This window comes from Hemiscyllium ocellatum, chromosome 1, assembly GCF_020745735.1.
Source record: "Hemiscyllium ocellatum isolate sHemOce1 chromosome 1, sHemOce1.pat.X.cur, whole genome shotgun sequence".
Lineage (NCBI taxonomy): Eukaryota > Metazoa > Chordata > Chondrichthyes > Orectolobiformes > Hemiscylliidae > Hemiscyllium > Hemiscyllium ocellatum.
The window spans coordinates 82,198,912-82,225,804 of record NC_083401.1 but is presented as its reverse complement, the minus strand read 5'-3'; the positions used below and the strand labels follow the sequence as shown (position 1 = coordinate 82,225,804).

General features: G+C 40.6%; 1 protein-coding gene across 1 annotated transcript in view; it reads right to left on the bottom strand.

The window, feature by feature from the left end:
• The window catches only part of ipo11 (importin 11), a 476,887-nt gene that overhangs the window by 370,856 nt on the left and 79,138 nt on the right, over positions 1 to 26,893 (bottom strand). Inside the window, exon 6 of the mRNA XM_060823716.1 lies at positions 11,950 to 12,079. Coding sequence (XP_060679699.1) covers positions 11,950 to 12,079 — 130 coding nt within the window. The remainder of the gene's footprint in view (positions 1 to 11,949; positions 12,080 to 26,893) is intronic.

The following is a 26,893-nucleotide window of genomic DNA, read 5'->3' as shown; positions in this document are numbered from 1 at the left end:
TGTGGACATTTAATAATAATGCAACTCATAGTGATCCAGCTGAAAACTTTGAAGATTACATCCACTTTGCACTAAGAACATTCAATAAAAAAACTGGCACTTCACTGAATCAAAGGCTCACATAAAAATGACTGAAACAAAGGGTCAATAGCTCATATTAAAATAGCTGCAGACTTGCATAATGTAGCCACCGTCCATGAAGGCAAAGAGGAAAAGAAGGGAGAGAAGCACACAGGCACATGAAGGGAAAGGCGGACAGAAACACGCATGCCTGCAAAGAGAGGGAGGGAGCACACATGGGCACTCGTGGGGTGGAAGAGATTATGGTCACCCTCAGAGGGAGAGAGGGAGCAATCACAAGTACCTGCAGAGGGAGAGACATGAAGTCAAACAGCAATAGGAAGCTATGTGCATTTGTTGTAATTTGATCCTATTGTGTATTTGCATGTAAATTTTACAAGTTGGTGCTTACTTTCAGGTTTAATAGATAGCAGGCTTGATTGGCTGATTTCTTTTCTTCTGCTCCTATGTCTTATGGTCTTGCAAAGCACACCCAGGCAAACATATTAAACATAAAGGTAAGCACCAACTTGTAAAACTCGCATGCACGTACACACTAGCACTGAACTGTAACAAATGAAAATAACTTACTGTAGCTGGTTAACTTTGTCTATCGCCCTCCACAGGCACGTATGAACACTCCCTCTGAGGGCAGCCATGCATGTTCTCTCCCCCTCAGAAAAGAGACATTCAGTCCATCAAGTCTGTTCTATCATTCAATAGGATCACGGTTGGCCTAATCATCAATTCCAATCCTGCCTTTTACCCATAGTTCTTGATTTCCTTATTGATTAAAATTATGTTTATCTCAGGTTTAACCCAGCCTTGAGAGTCCTCTGAAGTAAAGAATTCCACGGATTCACTACCCTCAATAGAAGAAATCCCTGCACATCTCTGCACATAAATAGTTAGCTCCTTAGTGTAATTATGCTCTTTAGTACCACACATTCCCACAAGGGGAAACAACCTTTTCACTTTTACCCATCAAGTCCCTTAAGGATTTTACGTTACAGAAAGGTCACTTCTCATTCTTCTAAACTCCAAGTTTAAGGCAAATCTCCTCAACTTGTCCTCATAAGACAGACTTTTCTTGCCTATGACCATTCTATTGAACGTTTTATGGATTGTGTCCAAGGCCAGTATATCTTTCTTTTGATAAGGCACCCAAGACTGTTCACAGTATTTCAGCTGTGACCTGACTAGTTCCTTGTATAGTTTTGAAAAAACGTGCTTCCTTTCATACTCATTCCCTTGGAAATAAAGATAAACATTCTCTGTGTCTTCCCTATTACGTGCTGAACTTGCACATTAGCTCTTTTTTGTCATTTATGCACCAGAATGCCTAAATCCTTCTGTGCCTTCTGCAGTTATCATTTTTTTAAATAATATTCAGCTCCTTGATTCTTCCTGCCAAAGTGCATAACTTCACGTTTCCCCACATTTTATTCCATCTACCAAATATCATTTATCTAACTATACTACTATCAAGACACTGTTTCATTTTGACTTTGTATTTTTGACTTATCTGTACAGACCATTAACTTTCCTCATCCAAGTTATTAACATATATTGTAAATAATTGTGGTCCCAGCATTAATCCCATCCAACAATCAAGAATCAAACAATGAGAGATCCAAGATGGCGGCGACTCAGCAAGTCTGAGTCTACAGAGCCCTTCCCAAAACCTGGGTAAAGTGGGTTTCCTGCCCCCACCACACTTGCCAAACCACCCAAAAAATTTCTTTAATCTTAATTAGCTGCTGAATATTATATTTAAATAGTCTAATACTGAGTGGATAATGAGTAAATCAAAGGGACCCCGCAGCTCTCAGAAAACAAAGACCCCTCCCCCACCCTCCTCTCCTCCGGCTGCAGCTGATGTAAAAACAGGCCTTGTAGAGATGATTGCCAGATTGGAATCGACACTCGTCAATTTCATCGCAGAATCCCGACAGAGATGGAATGCATTCGAAGAAAAGCTGCAGAAACAGAATCAAACAATGGAGGAGCTGCAGAGCCGAGTGGAGGGGGCGGAACTAAAGGCCACGACCTCCGAGGCTGCAGCTCAAACAGCTGCAGAACAGGTGCGAGCTCTGGAGCAGAGAGTCAGGGCCTTTGAAATCTACATGGATGATATTGACAACAGAAATCGGAGAAAAAATATTCGGTTGCTGGGCCTTCAAGAGCAAGAAGGGAAAGAACAGTTAGTAGTATTTCTGGAGCGATGGCTGCCCCAGCTTTTAAACCTGGGGGCTGAAACTGACCGGGTAAGGGTGGAGTGGGCCTACCGGGTCGCAGTACGCAGATCTGGCCCAAACCAGCGCCCACGCCCGGTCCTGTTCCGGCTGCAGAGTTATAGGGAGAGGCAGATACTCCTGGATGCCTCCAGACAGCTTGGAAAGGATCCTAAAGCTATGATTCATGAAGGATCCAAGATTATGTTATTTCAGGACTTCTCCCCGGCTTTGGCACGAAGAAGGAAAGCGTTTGATGAGGTGAAGAAATGTTTAAGGGACTTAGATATTCAATACACCTTACGCTACCCAGCAACGTTATGCTTTACCCACAAAGGATCCGAGTATAATTTTAGATCATCGGAAGAGGCTAAGAAACTTTTAGACTCGGTTAAATAAATCGTAAGAGACAATTTATGTTGGCTTGCCTCTTCCACACTCCGTGGGGAGAAATGGATACTTTATTCTACTTTACTTTTGCCTCTGGGAGCGGGGTTGTCTTCCTTGCTATGTTATTATACTTAACTGTAATCTGTTGGAGTTGTAATTTTATAGTTATGTGTGTTTGTACGTGGCATTGATGCTATTAGATATACTCAGGTATGGGTGGGGAGGGGTGGGGGTGCGGCGCTCACTGTTAACTCTAGCTCGGTATTATATCTAAATCCTATTAAGGAGCGCCCGGGTCGAGGGTGGGACACTGTTTGGGAGAGGATATGGTGGAACGTTGGAAAGGTAGTAAGGCCCCCTGAGAACAAGGGGGAAGATCTCCATTCAAATATGTTTAATTTTTTTTTTGTTCTTATTGTTTGGAAATAGCTTCCTTTTTATCATACTGTTATGAGTGTATTAGAGAACATTTTCTCTTATTTGAAGGATGTAAGCGACTCAACTATACACTCTGGATGATTGTGGATTAGTTGAATTTTGATGATTATATATTTAAGATCTATTTTTATATTAATGTTTGTGCTTGAAAATTCTGCTTATTTTTGTAAATTTGTCAAAATGTTAAATTCCCAATAAAAATATCTATAAAAAAAAAGAATCAAACAATTCTGACAGTGCAGCAACAGGCCATTTGGCCCATCAAATCCGCACCACTCTCTGAACAGCATCCCAGCCATTCCTGTAACCCTGCATTTCTCATGGCTAAGCCAACCCAGATACTATGGGAAATTTAGCTAATCTACGTAAACTGCACGGTAGAATGAAAGCGGAGCACCCAAAGGAAACTCATGCAGACTCAGGAAGAATATGAAAACTCCATACAGTCACCGGAGGCTAGAATCGAACGTGGGTCCCTGGCGCAGTGAGGCAGCATTTTTATTTTCTCATTCACCATGCCATCCAAGAAATCAGGGCTCATCCAGGACATGAAAACAGGACCTCTCAGGTTGACGTCCAACGGACACAACTATCTCCTTTGAGTGAACACAAGAACTAGAAGCAGAAATACGTTGCTCAGTCAACCAAGGCTGCTTCGCTATTTGATCTGATGATGGCTGATCTCATCTCGACCTTTACTCCACTTTCCTGCTTGTTCTCCATTTAATCCATTTTTAGTTATAAATCTGTTCATGCTCTCCTTAGACATACTCAATGTACTCCTTAGATATGCTCAATGTCCCAGCATCCACCATACTCTACAATAGTGAATCCCACAGACTCCCAACCCTTTGAGAAAAGTAATTTTTCCTCAGCTGTTTTAAATCTGTCACACCTTATCCTAAAAGTATGACCTCTCATTCTAGGTTCCCCCACGAGGAAACATCCTTGCCCACATCTACTTTGTCAATCTTTAATTCCAATGAACAGCAAGATACCGCCATCACCACTTCTTAATTCCCAAGACTGCAGTTCTGCTAGGGATCCTTAGCCAAATTCAGCCTTAATAGTAATGACAGTCACTCTCACTCACAGAGTTCAGCCCTTTTGTCAATGTCAGGACCAAACCTAAAAGGAGCTGAGCATCAGTCACCAGGTTATTGCTGAACAGATGACACTTGATAACACTGTTGGCAACCTCTTCATCATTTTGCTGATGATCAAATTGACTGTTCACAGAAGAATAGTTGCAGCACAGGAAGCAGTTGTGCGTGTCTGAACAGGGTCTCCAAACAAGCACTACAATTAATTTTTTCTCTATAATCTTGAACATTGCTTCTGTTAAATAATCATTTAACGTGCTCCTAAATGATTCAATTCAACCTGCCTCCATCACATTGTACAATCCAAAACCTAACAATTCACTGTGAGAAAATACATCATCTTTACTTAGTTTGCAAATTACCTTATTCCGCGTCACTGTTAATTGTTAATTCCTTCAGGAGCAGGAGCAGTTTCTGCCCACCTATTAACCCCACAGCTTCATGGTTTTGAAAAATTCGTTCATTTTTCATCTTGCCTGCACCTCTCCAAGGAAATCAATTTAAACTTCTCTGATCCACCTTCAGAGCTGAAATTTCTCATCTTAGGACTGTTCTTTTACTTTTTCTAATCCACTCACATCTCTCCAAAAGTGTGGTAACCTAACTGTATACAGTACTTAGCTGAAGTCTAACTACTGCTTTATATGAAATATTGTTCTTGTGCTCTTAGTCACTATTAAAACCTAGCTACTGTATGCTTTTTTAAACATTTTTAATCACATTTAGTGACTAACACACATAGAGACCCATGTTTCTCTGGTTCTGCCATTTTTGTTTTCCTGTATCTTGAACTTTACAACCCCTGACCATTCTACCACCATGAACTTCTGCCATTTACAATGATCTCTTCACAGTTTGCAATCTTTCCAAGTAGTGTATCAGCCACAAATTACCCCTTACACAACAAAATCAAGTGTTGGAAAACAGATGAAAATATTTAGCTGATTGTTTTTGACTAGCGTAAATTGGATGGGCCAAAAGGTCTTTGCTGTGCGCTGTAGATCTCTATAACTCTATAAGATCTGGATAATATTATCAGGAAACTCAAGAATGCTAAAACTGATCCCTGAGGAACTCCATTACAAATTTTCCTCCAGCTTGAAACAATTTCACTAACTATTACTCTTAGTGTCCAAACCTTCCACAAATTTTCTATCAAGGTTGCTCCGGTCTCATTTATTCTATAAGCTTTAACATTTGTCGTAAGTCTGCTGTTCCTAATTAACCTGCATTTGTGACTATAAATCCCAACTCAAATTACAGTTTTAAAAGCTTTCCCACTATGAAGATAAACTGACAAGTCTGCATTTGCTAGCCTTATCCCTATAACCCCTTTTTGAGCAAGTGCACTTCATTTACTCTTCTCCAATTTTCTCGTACCTCTGTTGAGCATCAGTCATTCTTCAATATCCCTGGATGAATCTCATCTAGTCCAATGCCTTTCAATACTAAATATCAACAATCTGCACAGTTTTAAATCCTTCTGGTGACTGAGTATCTTCCACTGTCACCTCGAATTGGGTGATATCTCTTTCCTTAGTGAAAAACAATGCAAAGCATTAATACAACATTCATCTGTCATGCTCCTACCTCAACATTTAGATTGCATTCTTGGAGATGAATTGGCCTTACTCTTCCTTTTCCTATCCTTTCATTGTTTCCATATCTAAGGAAGATTTTGACATTCCTTTTATGGTTGCTGATAGTTTTTTTTTCCCCTCTCTATATCTCTTTGCTATTTTTATTTGTCTTTTCATCTCCCTTTGTAACTTCCTGCAATCAGCTTGAATCTCAAATAGATTTTTGCATCTGATACAAGCACATTTTTCCTTTTTTTTTTAAAAAGCCTCTATCTCTTTGTTTTCATCCAGAGTGCTCTGGATTTATTTGTCCTATGTTTCCACTTTGAGGGATTGCATCTCAACTGTGTTCCAAACCATTTTTCTTTGAAGATGGCCTATCATTCAGCTACAGGTTTTCCACCAGCCTTCAGTTCCAGTATATCCAGTCCTGTTCCACTTGTGCCCAACTGAAGTCATCTCTCCCCCAGTTAATTATTCTTCCTTTGGAATGTCCATTGTACTTTCCATTGTGATCCTAAACCATTCTAACTGTCTCTTAAATAATCCCACTGACACTTGATCTACTTGGCCCACTTTGTTAACAGAAAGTCTAGCAAAGCCATCTTGTTTGTTGGACTGGACACATACTGCTGTAGAAAATTCTCCTGAATACTGTTACACCTCACTGGGCTAGTACACTGGAAGTCCAGCCTCAATCATCCTGGAGTCATTTAAAAAGTTAAAAATTTTATAGAAGCACGCATACTCTGCAATTCACCTGATTTTCAGATCCAGATGGACAGAAAGCACGAACCAGGTTAATGTACTTAACAAGAATTATTATTATTCCTGATCAGAATATTGCTTCTTCAGATGTTTTTATTGATTTGAAGGAGGCACTAGTTGCTCGTTCAAACTTATAAATGGTCTCTGATTTACTAATGAAAGTCAAAGTTTACAAGAACCGAAGAATGAACTTTCTTCATAGTGGGTTGTGTTACACAGAACAGATCCTGAACTGGTGAAGATACATAGCTTCTTCCAATTTTGTTTACAGTCCCAAGATGTTCAGCTACTTTAGAACCATAGTTATTGATAGGTAACGCACCTTTAACACTGATAACTTTTCACAGACGAATCAGATACTGTTGCTGGCTGAATCTCCATTTGTACACACTGTTAGCTCCAGCTTAGCTCCTACTTAGTTTGAGTCATCAGCTGAATAAAGAATGCTTCTTAAGTGTCAGGCTATTTGCTTTCAAAACCATTAAGGAATCCTTCAGCAATCCTTCACTTCTAAAATAGTTACTTTCAAATTTCAATACACATCAAAAATCACACAGAATAATAATAAGAGATAGCCTTTACGATACAACCTAGGAATGTCTGCCTCTCACCTTCCTGTACATCAGCAGTTCCCAATTTTTTCAGCATCAATGAAACAAACAATTCCACAGGGACACACATTTGTTCAGCTGAATTGACTGCTCATGAATGTCACATCTATTTACTGTCTTTCTCGAGAGGCTTGTAAGGAAGACCAAAAGCATTCATGTTTCAAATCCAATGGTAAAAATATGCCATCTTTGACCATCTTTTCAAAACCTGCTCAACTCAAGAATGTCTAACTATTCATGAATAAATGCACCAGAGCAAAATGCAAAGTAGAGTAAACTCTAATATATTGGGTGAGTGGGAAGTGTGGGCCTGCTGGTGTGTTCAGGGCCTTTTAATCCAGGAAGGAATTGATGACAGGGCCACCCACTAATCTTGCTCCATTAACAAGCTCTCTCTCCTGTTATTTTTAATGTACGCCAGTGCTGAAAATGCTGTAGTAGGAAACTGCAAGAGTCCACGAATGGTATGCTCAGAGATTGTCAGCCAAAACACATAAACACCTCTCTCACTTTCAGCTTCATTGTGTGGTCCATCCATAGCACTGCGAATTCCTCTATTTATAGAGTCATAGAGATATACAGCACAGAAACAGACCCTTCAGTCCAACTTGCCCATGCATACCAGATATCCCAACGCAATCTAGTCCCAACTGCCAGCACTCAACCAAAGCCCTCCAAACCCTTCCTATTTATATACCCACTGACAATATATCAGAGAAAGATTTATTTCCCCCCCACAAACTGTAAATTGTATCCGTTGCTCCCGATGCGGTCTTCTCTACATTGGGGAAACAGGATGCCTACTTGCAGAGTGCTTAAGAGGACATCTCCGGGACATCCGCACCGAACAACCCCTCCACCCCATGACCAAACACTTCAACTCCCCCTCCCACTCCGCCAAGGACATGCAGGTCCTGGGATTCCGCCATCACCACTCCCTGGCCACTCGACGCCTGGAGGAAGAACGCCTTATCTTCCGCCACTGGACCCTCCAACCCTACATTTCATTATGTCAGCTTTTGCAATGAATCAGAAGACAGTAAACTAAACATATCATGCATCCAGTTATAGTGTTCCATAAGCAGAACTCAACTTCTTTTATAATACTTTGACAGGTTTGAATTAGACTGTGCATCTTGATTGCTGTGTCTGCTGATGATGTTGTGGAATCACCTCAAGTGAACCCCCTGCCAGTATCTCTTATCAAAGGTCCAGGTTTACCCTGAAACCTTGAAGTTTATCTGTAATGGTCAGGATCATTTCCTTCTTTCCCTGCATTTTGGTATTCAGTCCATTCAGAGAGCTGAAAATGTCTGCATCAGCTTAGCCCACCAGTAATCACCAGATAGTAACTCTTCATAAGGCAGTCATAAACTTGAAAATTCTCAGTTCTCTCTGAGAATTATGTCTCATGAATATAAGAGATAACTATCGTATCGAAGGGTGTAATTTCAACACCCATGGCTTTATGTAATTCGTGATTTTCACGGCTTGCTCTAAGATTGCAGCTAACTCAGCCGACATGCTTTTGTCTACAAGAGCTTCGTGGTGGAGGATGCAACGGGCGATCTGAACGTCAGGATTTTTCTCTTTCACCTTACTGACATATTCTTTGACCATTCCCTGTCACACAGATTTCCAGTCAAATTTTTCAACACATGATCCAGCTAAGTTTATTTTCCCTCAAAAAGAAATCTGTTACCAGAAATATTTCTTTTCCAGTTGCAAGACTTGGTAGCTCCTTACAAAAAAGAAAACAATCTCCTCACTGGAATTCCCATCAACATACTGGCCAGCAGCTGGCAGTATCCTCTTACATCAATGGACTCATCAATCTGCAAAGCAAATTTTCGCGTAGTAACTAACTTCTCTTGCAGCACTTCCTCCATATCAAATGACATGTTGTAAATTTACTGTTTAACTACTATTAGAGTGGAATTTTGTCAAGTTCTTTGGCAACGTCACCTCCTGACATGACAATTTTTTTTTGCATGCAAGCATTTTGGGCTTTCTTTTATTTTACTTCAAGCTCAACCACCAGGTAATCAGCATCGTGAGTTCCATCCAATGTCAGCACAGTCAATTAAATGTTGGGTCTGGTTGATGTTCTATTCTCTGAAGCTCTTGAATTACTGAATGACAGAGTCATATGGTTGCTTGCAACAGTTAGATGCTTTTCTGTAAACTGTCCTGTTATTATTTTGTACCATTACAGAGTTTGGCAACTTCTCTCTGCAACCGAGACATTGAGACAAGGGGCAAGTAGAATTGCATGTCCATGAAATGCTAAAGGTCAGATAGCTCTCGTTGCAAGGTCTCTGAACAGTTGCTACTTTTTTTCTGTCTTTGGGTTCAGATATGTCATTAACTGAATTGGTAGAGAAATCAGCTCTTTTGAAAGAAAACTTATCCATTTCTTCTCAGAATCTATTCTAAGACTTAAATCTGTAGCTTAATTAATTAAAAAAATTCTAAATATTCACCTTAAAATCAGTACTGCCATGTAAACATGTTCATGCAGGCAGACCACTTTAATGGCCGCTTCAATTATCAATCATTCAGTGCTGCCGTCCTCTATTTTTCAGTGAGCCAAGGTGACAAAGTCCGTGGTCAGTATCAAATGAACCTCTCTGTCCAGTAAAGTATCGCATACTTCCTCTTCCCCATGTGTCGAAAGAGAAATGAAACTTATTCATACACTGGATGTAGGTTTGCTTGCTGAGCTGGAAGGTTCATTTTCAGACATTTCATCACCACACTGAGTAACATCATAATTGAGTCTCTGGTGAAGTACTGGTGTTAGTAACCCACTTTTTATTTATGTGATTAGGTTTCCTTCAGTTAGTGACGCCATTTCCTGTGGTGATGTCATTTCCTGTTCTGTTTCTCAGAGGGTGGAAAATGGTGTTCAAGTCAATGTGTTTGTTGATAAGAGTTCCAGTTGGAATGCCATGCTTCTAAGAACTCGTGTGTGTCCTAGGATGTGCTGTCCCAGCCGAAGTGGTTTCCTTCCTCATCTGTAAGCAAGGATACCAGTGAGAGTCTGTCATGTCTTTTTGTGATTAGTTTACGTTCATACATCCTGGTAGCTAGTTTTCTGCCTGTTTGTCCAGTGTAGCGTTTGTTACAGTTCTTGCAAGGTATTTTGTAAATGACATTAGTTTTGCTTGTCTGTATCGGGTATTTCAAGTTCATTAGCTGCTGTTTTAGTGTGTTGGTGCGTTTGTGGGCTACCATGATGCCAAGATGCTTGAGTAGTCTGGCAGTCATTTCCGAGGTGTCTTTGATGTAGGGGAGAGTGGCTAGGGTTTCTGGGCATGTTGTGTCTGCTTGTTCGGGTTTGTTGCTAAGAAATCGGCAGACTGTTTTCATTGGGTACCTGATTCTATCAACAAACACATCAACTTGGATGCCATTTACCACCCTCTGAGAAAAAGAACAGGAAATGACATCACCAACCCAAGGAAATCTAAACACAAAAATACAAAGTGGGTCACTAACACCAGTGCTTCAACGGAGGCTCACTGATGATGTTACCTAGTATGGTGACGAAACGTCTGAAAATGAACTTTCCAGGTCAGCAAGCAAACTTACATCCAGAACCTTAACCTGAACTACAAATTTTCTCAAAACTCACTTATTCATATCTTATCATTGAAAATTTGTTCTGTGATTTTAACTGAATTTATTTGACTTTTTTTCTTTAGTATTTGCTGCCTTATAACTGATAAACAAAAATATAATCATTGTAATACATTCTGGATATTATTGTTCTAAAGTAGCAGCACAAAAACAATATCCTAAAATAGTAATTAATATCTAGCCACTGAATCAAGCAAATTGCTAATGTTGCATGCAATTTTACTCAACTAAAGCAGTCAAAGCTTTCAACAAAAATTACAGCTTTGTTCTAGCATTTCACTGGGGGTAATGTTTTCCTCTGCCAAATACAACAATGTAAGTCAAACACATGTTGGCTAATGTAATCACAGAAAGGATATATGAAGGCCTTAAAAGTGAATATGGCAAAGATGGATTCTTGAAAAATTCAGAACACATTCTTTCAGGAGCCCAAAGCAGAAATTTTGCTTATTGTTAGACAATTAATTCTGACATATCTTGCCAGGAAGTGGTTACTTCCTTTGGTTTACCACAACTCAGAAGATCTTATTATCCAGAGTTCCAAATTCAAGTGGCAGCCTAGTTTATGTTCGCATGACTCTAGAATGGAGCTTGAATGCATTGACTCTGATTCCTTCTCCATGTATGCTGCTGAGAACTGTCAGCATTTTCCTTTCTGAAACTAAAATTCCAAATCAAATGAATCTCATATTAGCAAATGTTTGCTGCTTTCTTGCAGAACCCAAAATGACAAGAGCTTAAATAAAAATAAAATTTTCATATATAATCTTGGAAATTGAAGACAGCTGGTTTGATCAGTTGGTAAGCTCAAGTAGTGAATAGCCTATTCTGGATTCCATAAATTCTGTAGAGACTTTCATTCAGATAAACACTGTCATGCTGATGAATTCTTTTAAAATGAATTTTCTCAGACGTTGCAAAGTATCTGAATCCAATAAAAAATTGAAAACATTGTAAAATAACAAACAGCCAGTCAAAAATTCACAATGACCTGTGTAGGTACTGTAACTTGAAAGATTTGGCAAAATCAACCTAAAATTAAACAAATTGATGCAATTCGGTTAAATCCAATATACAATCCAGTCAAGATGATTATTTTAAGATTGTTTATAACAAATAATACCTTTCAATGAAAGCGAAGTTCTTTCCAGTGAATTTATAGCAGCCGCATCCCCTGTATAGATTTGCTGTAAAAAAGTATCAGTATGATGATTCCATAGAGAGCAGGCAAAGTTGTAGATCCCTGATGCCAACTGCAATAAATAATAAAATTTTGTGTTATAGTTTATTGCCATAGTTGTATGATAATGTAATTGCACAAGGAAGATGAACAGTAATAGATAGTGTATATACATCATAATACATTTTATTGCAGCTTACATGACAAGACACAGCTCCCAGTTCATATACAGATTTTGGTAATACTTTGAAAGAAATTATTTAATATACCAAATCCTAGTTAAGTTTATCATATATCCTTAACCAATGAATGTGTGTGAGATGTCCTATAGCATGTGGTGAAAGGCTTGCTGGTTGAGAATCCGACTGTTCAGTTACATCAAGAAAATCACAATACCGACTAGACATCACCCTTAGATCAAAGGGCAGCCAACAACAGCAATATGGTGCACATGCAACAACAGAACTGCTTGGGAATAAGTGTCAGTTTTTCTTTTTGGCCTGACAGTAATGAAGAAACAGTGATACAATTCCAAGTCAGAATAATGGGGGACTTGGAGAGGAATTGTCACGGTAGTATTTCCACATATCTGGTGCGCTTGTTTTTCTAACTGGTAAAGATCACAGGTTTGAAAGGGACTGCCAAAAGACATTTGACAAGTTGCTGCTTATAGATAGTACCTTTCAATTACCATCCTTGAGTTTATTTACCTCCAACAGTATCAGATTTGGCAGTGCCACAATTCTAAAGGTCTATCTTTCGTTTGACTCACTTTTGGCCTCACCAAGGGGTGTTTGCCAATATTAAAGGTGTTCATAAATGTAGTTGCAATTCTATTGGGACATCATGTTGCAGCTGCACAGAACACTAATGAAACCACTTTTAAAAGCCTGCGTTCAATTCTAGTCTCTCTGCTATAGGAAAGATGCTGTGAAACTTGAAAGATTTCAGAAAAGATCTACAAGGATGCTGTTGGGCTTGGAGGGTTTGAGATATACCAGAAGCTGAATAGGTTGAGGCTTTTTTTCCCTTGAGCATTGAAGGCTGAGAAGTGACCTTATAGATGTTTATAAAATCATGGGGGGGGCATGGACAGGGTGAATAGCCAAGGTCGTTTTCTCAGGGTAGGGGAGTCCAAAACCAGACAGCATAGGTTTAAAGTGAGAGGGAAAATATTCAAAAGGGATCTAAGGGGCAACGTTTCATGCAGAGGGCAACGTGTATATGGAAGGAGCTGCCAAAGGTGGTGGCGTAGGTGGGTTAAATTACAACATTTAAAAAGCAGCTGGATAGTCACACAAATAGGAAGGGTTTACTGAAATCTGGGCCAAATAAATGCTGGTAAACGGGACTAGGTAAATTTAGGATATCTGGGTGGCAGGAGGAAGTTGGAATCAAGGACTCTATTTCCATGCTATGCAACTCTATGATTATCACCGTGCGCTCGCGAATGGCATCATTAATTGTGTGGAAGTGAATGTTTAGGTGATAGGTTGCAGTCAAGTGGGTTGATTGTCCAGAATGTCAAACTGGAGAGGTACAGGAGCCTTTTGATTGAATAATAAAAGCCTACACATAGCTGTTTTACAAAACTACACGACATTTTTATGCAATAAAGATAAAATACTTATTTATGGACGGCTCAAATTTTTGAATCCTCATATATCCAGCCATGGAAAATTCATATACAATTGCAATATCACCCCAATGCAGTACCACTACCTAATGTGCAACTGTTCATTCTTCATCTGCAGTTCTTTTTGTGGAGGTTGAGGAGTCTCCACTTCCACATTAGCCTTCTGTTCTTGAGATGACAGCTAGCAGAACTCCTTCGGCCTTCATGTCAGCACAAGCCAACAGTGCTAATTTATTCAATTCAAGATCTGTTTTTTGTGCTTCAATTAATGATGTCACGTCAAACACTCCACCTGGATCATCTCACCTACTGGTACAGTTTCAGCTACTCTTTCATTTTGTTTGTGGTGTCACATCAGTCTTTATTGGCGGATTTTGATTAATCATCATTCTGGCTACTACTAACGAAGGAAAACTACTGAGAATCTGTTTTTGTAACTGTTCTGCCTCTTAAACATCCTTTTGGTATCCTGTAATTACAAGTGAGGCTACCTCTATAAGAGATACGGGGAGACGGCGGGTAAGTGGTGTTGAAATACCGATCAGCCATGATTGAATGTGGGAGTGGACTCGATAGACTGAATGGCCTCATTTCCACTCCTATTTCTTATGGTCTTATCCTCTTTAATCCTGCCAAATTATTACCTAGAGATAAATCTACTCCAACAATTATTTCTCTTGATAACAAATCACATTCTAGTTGAACTTTATATGGAACAGGAATATATTCTTCACTCATCCTATTTACTTACATCTGAGTTCCCACCAAATTCTCTGGAGGGCAAATCAATATTTTATTCAATAAAAGTGATTGTGTGATCCCTTTATTTCTTATTATGGTTATGAATTTAGCTACATCACCTGAAGAAAAGGAGTCATTTTTCCTTTCAACAAAGCAATAACTTCTCAGAGCATTGTAAATTTTCTTAGCCTTTATAACATTTGCCCACCTCTGAAAATAATTCTGTTTAACTCTCTCAAACTTAATCTAAGTTTGTTCAGGCTTGTTCCTTAAATTCTGAAATCTCTACCTGTAAACTTTCAGGGCCAACTTGCATGTGCTTGGAATCGCTCTTTTTACCTCATCACAAACATTACTGTGACAGGGACGCATAAACCTCTTGAGCCTTACCAGTTAATTTGTTTTGTTTAGGGAAGGCCCCAATCTGCTCTTGGTCATCTCATTTAGGTTACTATCTTCTCAAATAACTTGAGAAATGTTTGCAACTCCTTCTCTTCAAAATTTGGCAAAGCCTGAACTACAGGTTGCTCTAACGTGATGGTTACATTCACGTTCAACCCCACAAAAACAAAAAATTGCACTTTAGAAACAGCGCTTAAAGTGTTGGCAATGTAATTGCATTATAGCAAACACACATTTTAACAGTATGTGCTTTAGAAACAGTGTCCCCAATTTGTCAATAGCATTATAGTGAACTTAACGAAACACACATGTTATAGCAGAAGAGCCTGTACTTAAATATCTTCTAACTTATTGATTATGACTAGAACATTCCTCTTCCAAGCCTACCAAAATGTCTGGTTTAGTTTGCCTAAATGGCATTATTTGTAAATTATATTCATTTTCTTTCTTTTGACTTTCTAGTCTATTGTTTAAAGTTTTAATGTTCTTTTTCTCTCTTTTCCTGCTGCTTTGAATTGCACCTCCAATTTTATCATTCCCATTTGCCTAAACTGCAACTCAAGGTTCACTGATGCATCCAATGTACAACCTGGTCTCTCGACTTCATTAAACCTAATTGTTTAATATGAAATCCATCATGTCTGCCTTCTTATCTTGTAGGAGAAAGTGAGGACTGCAAATGCTGGAGATCAGAGCTGAAAAATGTATTGCTGGAAAAGCGCAACAGGTCAGGCAACATCCAAGGAGCAGGAGAATCGATGTTTCAGGATTCCTGAAGAAGGGCTTATGCCTGAAACATCGATTCTCCTGCTCCTTGGATGCTGCCTGACCTGCTGCACTTTTCCAGCAACACATTTTTCAGCTGCCTCCTTATCTTGGTGTGGCAACTTTGTCTCCAGCCTACTGGCTAACTCTGCTAGCTTAGCTTTAGTCAGAACTTGAAACCATACCAGGGAAATTTCTCATACTTCCAAAAAAATCTTTAATAAAGATCCCAGATGAGCCCCCAGTTATGTTCTGACACAAAGTCAGACAGCTGAATCAAATCAGCCTCCATACCTCTATTAGTAAGTAATTCCTGATGAAGGGCTTTTGCCCGAAACGTCAAATTTCCTGTTCCTTGGATGCTGCCTGACCTGCTGCGCTTTAACCAGCAACACATTTTCAGTCCCTACCTCTATTTGCAACACAGTAAAATTAGAATACTTAATTGCATTCAAAATTGACCCCAATGGTTCAGTGCCAAACTTTTTTTAATAACCAAAATCAGATTATAAGAATAACTGACAAAAGACACCAGGTTTCTAGCAAAAGTTTTAAGAAATCATTAATAATACAGTCGCTTTAGCAGAACAAAGTTATACTCAAAGATAATCTAATTAATATCTGTTATTTAAACCCAATCCTCTTTAATTCTTGCCCCCACTCACTCACAAACACAGACAAATAGACACAGTTAGGGGATAAATCAAAGGGGAAAAGTAAATGAGATGGAACTGGCCGGTTCACTTAAGCACAATCCCCAACTTGGTCAGAATATAGCTTGTTTGGTTTCTGATGACACCGATGCATGTAAGTATCTTCCAGTATGCTGAGGAATATTCACTTAATTCTTAAAACTGATGTTTTGTTCTCCAAGCTTTCAACAAGCTGATAATGAGAGGCCAATTAGGAAGCAATAAAATCCATGTCCTGCAGCTTCTGCTGCCACAATCCTTCTAACAAAAAATAAAACAGTTCAAACTGTGGCCTTTGTTAGTCTGGCCATCTCCTCATGAGGTGCCAGTTAACATTCAATATCTGTTGACAGTGTGAATAACAGGTCTCTTTAGAATTAAAGCATAATTAGAGCACTTTTTAGCTAGAAACAACATGTAATTAATTTTCAGGACTGGCCTAATGAACAAAAAACAATTTGCTTATTCTCTTTTTTTTACTAGCTGCTCAGGGTGCAAAGTTTACATTCACCTGTCAGCCCACAGTCCAAACCACAAGTGATTTTTTAAAAAATAATGAAATTTCATCAGGATATTCTCACTTTATGGATAAGATTACATTCTTACATTTTGTCAAGAACGATACTTGCCACATGTTAGCCCTAGCCCGAATGTTGCCAAAAATCTTGCTGCATGGATGATCGCTATCTGACAATTTGCAAACAAGTACCGAAAATCCTGATCTGAGCAGACATCATCACTTCTTAGACACAAGTGTCTACATAATTTCACCAACACAATTCTTTTACTTTGTACCCATCTCATTTGTTGGTCGTCTGAAAAATGAAGTATTAGATTTGGTTTTAGCATCAATGTGACTGCAAATAACAGATGGTCAAACAACTTGATGGCTGAAAACGACAAAACAAATTTGAATTAGGCCAATTAGTTTAAATTATACTCTGAAAACACCAAACTCCAATCAAGTTTGAAGTTAGTATAATGACAATCTTAAAAGCCAATGACCTAATGCGATGCTTTAGGAGTACAAGACTGAGAAAAATTGAACACTTGAGAGGAGAACTGCCAAGCCACCAGCATGTGCCGACTGCCCAAAAAAATAGCTTGCTTAAAGGTACCTTTATCGATCAGTAAGCTCTGAAACACAAATCCTTAAGAAGAAAAAAAGATGATTCCGGAAGATATCAAGAGAAGTTTCGACATCTGACTGGTTTTTAAGATTTACCAAAAGTTCAAATTTTCATTGGGGGTTTTATCCGACAAGTATTGTAGAAGGGGAAGGTAAAACATAGGTTAGAGGAAGGAGTTGTAAATAGTTGTTTATTAATTATTTCTTATAGTATAATGGAGAATAAAGTTGTTAATTTTTACTTTCAATAGTTCCTGGCGTCTTGAATTTTCAGAGATTACTGCACGGGATAACTCTTTTCTGTGTTGCTGGTTTAAATTAAGCAAGAGGGTTTGCCCCATATCATAACACATCTCCTTTGAACTCTCCCCCTCTTATCTTGAATGCATGCCCTCTACTATGAGACATTTCAACCCAGGGTTGACAGTCAGAATCTTTTTTGAAAAATGTGGTGCTGAAAAAGCATAGCCATGTAGGCAGCATCCGAGAAGCAGAAGAGTCAACATTTCAAGCATGAGATCTTCATCATATTCTTGATGAAGAGCTCATGCTCAAAACATTGATTCTCCTGCTCACTGGATGCTGCCTGACTGGCTGTGCTTTTCCAGCACCACACTTTTTGACTCTGATCTCCAGCGCCTGCAGTCCTCACTTTCTCCCAGTCAGAATCTTTTTCCCACTCTATGCATCCCCTAATTTTATAGAATTCGGTCAACCTCCACTCAGCCTCTGTCGCTCTAGAGAAACCATAGTAGTCCGTCCACTCTGCCTTTATACCTCAAGCCTCCAATCCAGGTAGCATCCTGGTAAACCTCTCTGAAATCTCTCCAAAGCCTCCACATCCTTCCTATAGTGTGCAACCAGAATTGAACATAATACTCTAAGTGCTGCCTAACCAAATTTTTATAAGACTAAAACATGCCATCCAGATCCTTGTACTCAATGCCCTGAACAATAAAGGCAAGCATGCCATATGCCTTCTTTACAACCCTATCTACTTGCGTAGCCACTTTCAGGGATCTATGAACTAGGACCCCCAAGATCCATCTGTACATCAATGCTGTTCAGGTTCCTGCCATTAACTGCATACTCTTCCTTAACAATTGATCGCCCAAAGCGCAGCAGCTCACACTTACCTGGATTAAACTCCATCTACCATTTCTCTGCCCATATCGTCAACCAATCGATATCCTGCTATATCCTTTGACAATCTTCTACACTATTCACAGCTCTCACGATCTTTGAATTGTCTGCAAACTTACTAACCATCCATCTACATTCTCATTTAAGTCATTTACAAAAATCATAAACAGCAGAGATCCCAGTACAGATTCCTGCAGAATACCATTATTCATGGATCTCCAACGAGAAAAACACCCTTCCACCACTACCCTTTGTCTTCTATGGGTAAGCCAAGTCTGAATTCAAAAAGCCAAGTCACCAAGGGTCCTATGCAACTTAACTTTCTTGATCAGCTTAGAAGGAACCTTGTCAAAAGCTTTACTAAAATCCATGCAAACATCCACTGGTCAACCCTCATCCATCACCTCCTTCATCACCTCAAAAAATCAACGAAAAGGACTAGGGCTGGGTTCGCCGTTTTGATATAAATGATCTGGATGTGAAAGAGGAGGTATGGTTAGTAAGTTTGCAGATGACACCAAAATTAGAGGTATAATCGAAGCAAAGAATGTTACCTCAGCGTACAACATGATCTTGATCAGATGGACCAGTGGGCTGAGGAGTGGCAGATGGAGTTTAATATAGATAAATGTGAGGTGCTGTATTTTGAAAAGGCAAATCAGGGCACAACTTATGCACTTAATGGTAAGGGAGTTTTACTGAACAAACAGCCCTTGGAGTGCAGGTTCATAGTTATTTGAAAGTAGAGTCACAGATAGATAGGATAATGAAGGTGGTGTTTGGTATCCTTGTTTTTATTGGTCGGTGCATTGAGCTTGGAGTTCGAATGTTATGTTGTGGCTGTACAGGACATTGGTTTGGCTACTTTTGGAATACTGTGTGCAATTTTAGTCTCCCTGCTACAAGAAGAATGTTGTAAAACTTGAAAGGTTCAAAAAGGATTTAAAAGGGTACTGCCAGGGTTCGTAGGTTTGAGCTAGAGGGAGAGGCTGAATAGGCTGGGGCTATTTTCCCTAGAGCGTCAGAGGCCGAGAGGTGACCACATAGAGGTTTATAAAATCATGAGGGGCATGAATAGGGTAAAGAGACAAGGCATTTTCCCTGATATGGGGTGAGGGGGTCCAGGACTAGAGGGCATAGGTTTAAGATGAGAGGGGAAGATTTAAAAGAGAACTAAGGGGCAACGTTTTCATACAGGGAGTAGTGTGTGCATGGAATGAGCTGCAGAGGCTGGTACAATTGCAACATTTAAAAGATATCTGGATGGTATATGAATTGGAAGGGTTTAGAGGAAGATGGGCCAAATGCTGACAAATGGGACTAGATTTGTTTATGATAAATAAGGCTGGCATAAACAAGTTGGATCGAAGGATCTGTGTCTGTGCTGAACAATCCTATGACTAAGTTAGTAAGTTATGATCTGCCCTGCAGAGAACAATGCGACTGTCCCTAATCAGGCCACGCTTTTCCAAATTCTCTCCAATAGCTGACCAAATACTGACATGAGACTCACCAGTCTATAATTTCCGGGATCATACCTATTTCCCTTCTTGGAACAACATTAGTTACTAAGTAAAAACAAGGACTGCAGATGCTGGAAACCAGAGTCTAGATTAGAGTGGTACTGGAAAAGCACAGCAGGTCAGGCAGCATTCGAGGAGCAGGAAAATCGACGTTTCAGGCAAAAGCCCTTCATCAGGAATAGAGACAGAGTGCCTGCAGGGTGGAGAGATAAATGAGAGGGGGTGGGGGTGGGGAGAAAGTAGCATTGAGTACAATAGTTGAATGGGGATGCGGATGGAGGTGATAGGTCAGAGAGGAGGGTGGAGTGGATAGGTGAAAAAGGAAGATAGGCAGATAGGACAGGTCATGGGAACAGTGCTGAGCTGGAAGGTTGGAGCTGGGATGAGGTGGGGGAAGGGGAAATGAGGAAACCGATGAAATCCACATTGATGCCATGGGGTTGAAGTGTTCCGAGGCAGAAGATGAGGCGTTCTTCCTCCAGGCCTCGGGTGGTGAGAGAGCAGCAGTGAAGGAAGCCCAGGACCTGTACGTTCCTTGAAGTGCTCTGCGAGGAGACGTCCAGTCTCCCCAATGTAGAGGAGACCGCAACGGGAGCAATGGATACAGTATTGATGGATGTGCAGGTAGAACTTTAATGAATGTGGACAGCTCCTTTGGAGGCTTGGATGGAGATGAGGGGAGAGGTGTGGGCGCAGGTTTTGCAATTCCTGCAATGACAGGGGAGGGTGCCAGGAAGGGAGGGTGGGTTGTTGAGGGGCGTGGATCTGACCAGGTAGTCACGGAGGGAACAGTCTTTGCGGAAAGCAGAAATGGGTGGGGGGGGGGATATATCCCTGGTGGTGGGGTCTTTTTGGAGGTGGCGGAAATGTCGTCGGATGACGTGGTTTATGCGAAGGTTGGTAGGGTGGAAGGTGAGGACCGGGGGCATTCTGTCCTTGTTATGGTTGAAGGGATGGGATGTGGATGAGATGCGTTGGAGGGCATCTTTAACCACATGGGAAGGGAAATTGCAGTCTCTAAAGAAGGAGGCCATCTGATGTGTTCTGGGGTGGAAATGTTCCTCCTGGGAGCGGATACGGCGGAGGCAGAGGAATTGGTAATACGGGATGGCATTATTGCAGGAGGTAGGGTAGGAAGAGGTGTAATCCAGGTAGCTGTGGGAGTCGGTTGGTTTGTTAAAAAAATGTCGGTGTCAAGTCGATCGTCTTTAATGGAGATGGAGAGGTCCGGGAAGGGGAGGGAGGTGTCAGAGATGGTCAAGGTGAAATTAAGGTCGGTGTGGAATGTGTTGGTAAAGTTGATGAATAGCTCAACCTCCTCAAGGGAGCACGAGGTGGCGCCAATGCAGTCATTAATGTAGCAGAGGAAGAGGTGGGGAGTGGTGCCGGTGTAACTACGGAAGATGAACTGTTCTAGCCAACAAAGAGAGAGGCATAGCTGGGTCCTATATGGGTGCCCATGGCTACCCCTTTGGTCTGGAGGAAGTGGGAGGATTCAAAGGAGAAATTGTTAAGGGTGAGGACCAGTTCAGCCAAACGAATAAGAGTGTCGGTGGAAAGGTACTGTTGGGGACGTCAGGAGAGGAGGAAACGGAGGTCTTGGAGGCCCCGGTCATGGCGGACAGAGGTGTAGAGGGATTGGATATCCATGATGAAGATGAGGCATTGGGGGCTGGGGAAATGGAAGCCTTGGAGGAGGTGAAGGGCATGGGTGGTGTCTCGAACGTATCTGGGAAGTTCCTGGACAAGGGCGGATAGGACAGTGTCAAGGTAGGTGGAGATGAGTTTGGTGGGACAGGAGCATTTTGAGACAATAGATCGGCCAAGGTGGTCAGGCTTGTGGATCCTGGGAAGGAGGTAGAACCAGGCGGTGCGGGGTTCCCAGACTATGATGTTGGAAGCCGTGGGTGGGAGATCTCCTGAGGTGATGAGGTTCTGTATGATGTGGGAGATGACTGTTTGGTGATGGGGGGGGTTCGGTCATGATCGAAAGGGCGGTAGGAAAAGGTGTCTTCGAGTTGGCATCTGGCTTCAGCAGTGTAGAGGCCAAACTACCACTGCATCTCCTTTATTCGCTGGTTTGATGGTGAGTTGGGGATTGGAGCAGAGGGGGTGGAGGGCTGCAAGTCGTGAGGGTGAGGGTGAGGGGTTGGAGTGGTGGAGAGAGGTGGACAGGTTAATGTCTCGATGACAGTTGGAAACGAAATGATCGAGGGTGGGTGATTGGCCAGTATGGGTTGTCCAGGTGGACGGAGTGTGCTGGAGGTGGGCAAAGAGGTCCTTGGAAGGTGGGCAGGAGTCCTGATTGTAAAAGTAAGCACGGAGGCAGCAGCGGCAGAAGAAGTGTTTGATGTCATGGCGTGTATTAAATGCATTGATGCATGGATGGAGGGGGAATAAAGGTGAGGCCTTTGCTGAGGACCGATCGTTCGTCCTTAGTGAGGGGGAGGTCAGAGGGAATGGTGAAAAGTTGGCAGGGCTGGGAGCTAGATCCTGGTGTAGGTGTAGAGCTGGGAGTGGGACAGAACCTTTAACCTGAGTGGGTGTGGTGTTAGGGGGAATGGGGGTGGAGTCATGAACAGATGTGGTGTTCCCCTCAGGGTTCTTGGGGGGGGGGGGGGGAAGGGGAGATGGTGACAGTGGGATCTGTGGGTGGGGGGTGTCAGCAGAATGTAAGTGAGTGGGTTTGGTGGGGGCGGACGTGGTGGTGAACATGCAGTGGCGGGGGGCGAGGGGAGGGTGGAAGTCAACATTAGCTACTGCCAGTCCTCAGGGACCTCTCCAGTGGCTAGAAAGACTACAAAAATCTTGGTCAAGGCCCCAGCAATCTCCTCTCTTGCCTCTCCCATCGGGCGCTGGGGACTTAACTACATTAATGCTCTTCAAAAGACATAACATCACTTCTTTCTGACCTCAAAATGCCCTAGCATATTAGCATGCCCCATGTGTTGATATTTAATTTGTTTATTTTTCATGGTACAATTACTATATTTCAAATACATCATTAATATTTTATGGTATTATAGAATCATACAACACGGAAGGGGCCCTTGGCCTATCAAGCTTATACCAACAAAAACTCCTCAAAATCTACACTAGTCCCACTTTTCAGCACTTGGTCATAGCTTTGAATTTTATTCAAGTTCTCATCTAAGTACTTTTTAACGGTTGTGAGGTTTCAACCCCATCAATTATACTCTCAAGCAGTGCATTCCAGATACTAACCACCCTCTGGGTGTTGGATGTTTCTTAAATCTTCTCTAAACCCCCTGCCCTAAAACCGATGTTCCTCAAATCCCCCTAAGCCGCCTCCTTTTCACCTTAAAACTATGCCTTACTATAGACACTTAAACCAAAGGGACCACCTGTTTTTTATCCACCCTTTCCCTGCCCCTCATATTTTATACACCTCAATCAGGAACATCCTCAGCCATCTTGGCTCTCAAGAAAACAATTCAAGCTTGTTTAGTCTCCCTTCATAGGGAAACTGCAATATCTTCAGCATCCTGGTGAATCTGCTCTGTGTCCCCTCCAGTGCAATCACATCCTTCCTCTGGTGCAATAACCAGAATTGCACAGGTACTCCATCTGTGGTCTTAATCAAAGCTTTATACAGTTCCAACATAATCTCCCTGCTCTTACAATCTTTGCCAAGACTCAAAGACAAGTATCCCATATGTCTTCTTAACCAGTCTATTTACATTCCTGCCACATTCAAGGATCTCTGAACAAGCACCCCGTTCCCTCTGAGCTTCCTGGTCCTGTCATTCAATTTTCTGTATATTGTAGACAAGAAGTAGTGACAAATCTAGACAGACGGAACTCACAAGGTAAGTCTAACAGGAATTTGCTGATTCAATTAAGCCAAATAACGTTCTTTGGCTTCTAAGCCATGAGCATCTTAACATTAACAGCGCCTACATTGAGATCTTAACAAAGCACTTATGCTCTTTATTAAGTGTACTGGCAACATTTCTATTTATGAACCACAAGAATTAAACTTATTTAAAGCAAAGACACATAGCATACCTTACTAAATTTCACTAGTTAAATTATTTAATCTTTGAAGAAAAGTAAATTGCATATTACTTCTTCCTAAAAAAAAATTATAATTAAGTCTAGCTAAGATGTTGGAAAATCAATACTAACATTTAGACAAGGTGACCAGTCAAAAGTTTCATGTATGCTCACTTCAGACAAGTTCGGCACCAGGTCTTGTACAGATTAACAGGCCATTAATGTACACACGTCAACAACTACCAAATTTATAGCATCTGCAGTCTTTTTATTTTTTAACATCTACCAAATGCGAAGTGTGAAATTCGTCCTAACTTTACAAAAGATTCCAGGTTTACTGACATCTGAACATTATTCAAACTTTCTGTTCTTTCAACAGCTAATACATATCTTTCCAACCAACATGAGGGCAGATTGGCTGAAAAGGAATTAACATGAAAAATGGAAGATGAGAGTAGTGCTGAAAGAAAGGTACATTTTGTTGAAGTTTTTTGACTTATACTTGTCTGGGCAACGTGCAAGAATACCGAATTAAGGGAAAATTAACATTTGTATAGTAGGAGAGGGGTGAACACAGATTGAGCACTTTGATTACTAGAGGTGCTGCTATGAAGAATGCACAAGTTATGATGTTTGACAATTAAAGTTAAGACTAACAACTGACAGTCAAGTCAAAAGTAAAGTACTGCACTTCCTGAAATTTTAAATGAACTTAGCCACTAATTCAGGCAAATGTAAAATAGCTCAAAACATTCTTTAAATTGGAGCAGGGATTCTTCGTGCCATCCTTGTCAACATGTACTCTGCAAACATCATCTCCAAAAAAAAAACAAATTAATTGGTCAATTATTCCACTGCTGCTTCTGGCATCTTTCAATAAATAAATTGTTTGCTGCACATTCCTATCGGTAACTATGAAACAAATGCTTTGGGAGTTTGAAGGCTCTGAAACGCTGATTTTTTAACTTATATTGTATCCGTCACTTGTAACATCAATCTCTCTATTACTCTTTCAGAGCATAATGATATTCTTTATTCTCTGGGAGCATGCAATTTATTGCATACTATTGCAGTTTCATTAAGTTTTCAACACAGGGAAGCCCATTCATCTGTTGTCATGACACTTCAAACAAAAGGATATTAAAAATATCAAATTCATGTCTTTTCTGATAGCAAGTTATGAAGTGCACCCATCATATTAGACTGTAGAAAAAGGAATAACTGGAAGAAGAAATGCATCACCTTCAAAGATACTTGGTGAGTTTTTTTAAAATTAAACTTTACTTAGTGGTTTCCAAACAGAACACATACCACAATTTACAAAGTAAACATTACACAAATATTATGAAATGGCAAATAATGTTTTCAACTATTGATTTCCTTCACCTTTTTAGGGAAAGACATGTCTAAGTGGCAGAGAACGTAGTTTAAGGAAATACACTTGTTGTTTATTACTACTGTGCTCCAATATCTTATGATCTTATCCCTTTGGAATTATTGAGTATTAAAGAAAGTTTCTAGATTACTGCAGTGTACCTGAGGTAGACAGTACAGGCTTAACATATCATAAATTCAGTCAGCCAGTGGTGGAGGAGTGTTCAATGAAGCAAGCTTCTAAGTCGAGGAGAGGTTTGAATTCTTTCAACACTACTTCAGCTGCTGCCACCATCCCTATAAGTGATACAATTCCACCACACACCTTATATAAATGGTAGGGACGCCAAGAGGTGTCAGATGCAGCCTCAGATATGCTCTTTCTTACAGCTATTCATGTGATTAGTCTAGTTCAGCTCTGGTCAATAGTGACCTCTACATTCCCAAAAATGCTGATGTTGAAATCGCCTCACTGGAATAGCATGCTGGAAATCAAGTCCCACACTTCTCAGAGTCAGCACTAATGTTAAAGATTTTATAAAGTATGTAGAATTCCCCAATTTACTTGGTATTTCAATCCAGATTGACAGAAGACATAGGCCAGGTGTAAAGGATATACCTCAACAATTTTTCACATTGTCAGGTAGATGCCAGTGTTGCAGCTGCTCTGAAATTGCATGGCTGGGGTGCAGCAAGTTTTGGTGTACAGCTTTCACTACAATTGTTGAAATATTATCAGTCCACAGAGCCTTTACAATCTCCAGTGCCTTCTGACATTTCTAGACATCATGTGCAATTAAATGATTTGATTGGCATCGGTCATGTTTGTGCCCTTTGGAGGAGACACGAGATGGGTCATCAACTCTGTATATCCACGTTCCTAAGCGTCCTGTCATTTACAATACATTTTCCTCTTACATTTGACCTCCAAAAATGCATCACCTCAAACTTGTCTGGATTAAACTCTACCTGCCATTTCTCTCTCCACATTCCAACTGATCCATATCATTTGACACAAGTCCATTAATTTTAATGGAGCAAATTACTGCAAATGCTGGAAATCTGAATACAAAAAATGTCGTAAATAACAGCAAGTCAGCCAGTATCCATGGAGAGACAGCAAGCTAATATTTTAAGTCTAAATGTCTCTTAAACATTGCGATCATTTCTGTTTCTACAACCTCCCCTGGCAGCACATTCCAGACTTCTACCACTCAGACATTTTCTTGAACGTTTCCCTCTCTCACCTTACACTTAATATTTAACAGAGCTCTGATGAAGAGTCATCTAGATTCAAAACATTAGCTTGCTTCATGGATTCTGCCTGACCTGCCATGATTTCCAGCATTTTTTGTTTCCATTAATTTTCATATTGAGTGCACCTTTACTAATCAAACCACTCACTTCTTCATCCAAGTCATTTATGTATATCACAAACACAGATCCCAGCACGGATCCTTACGGA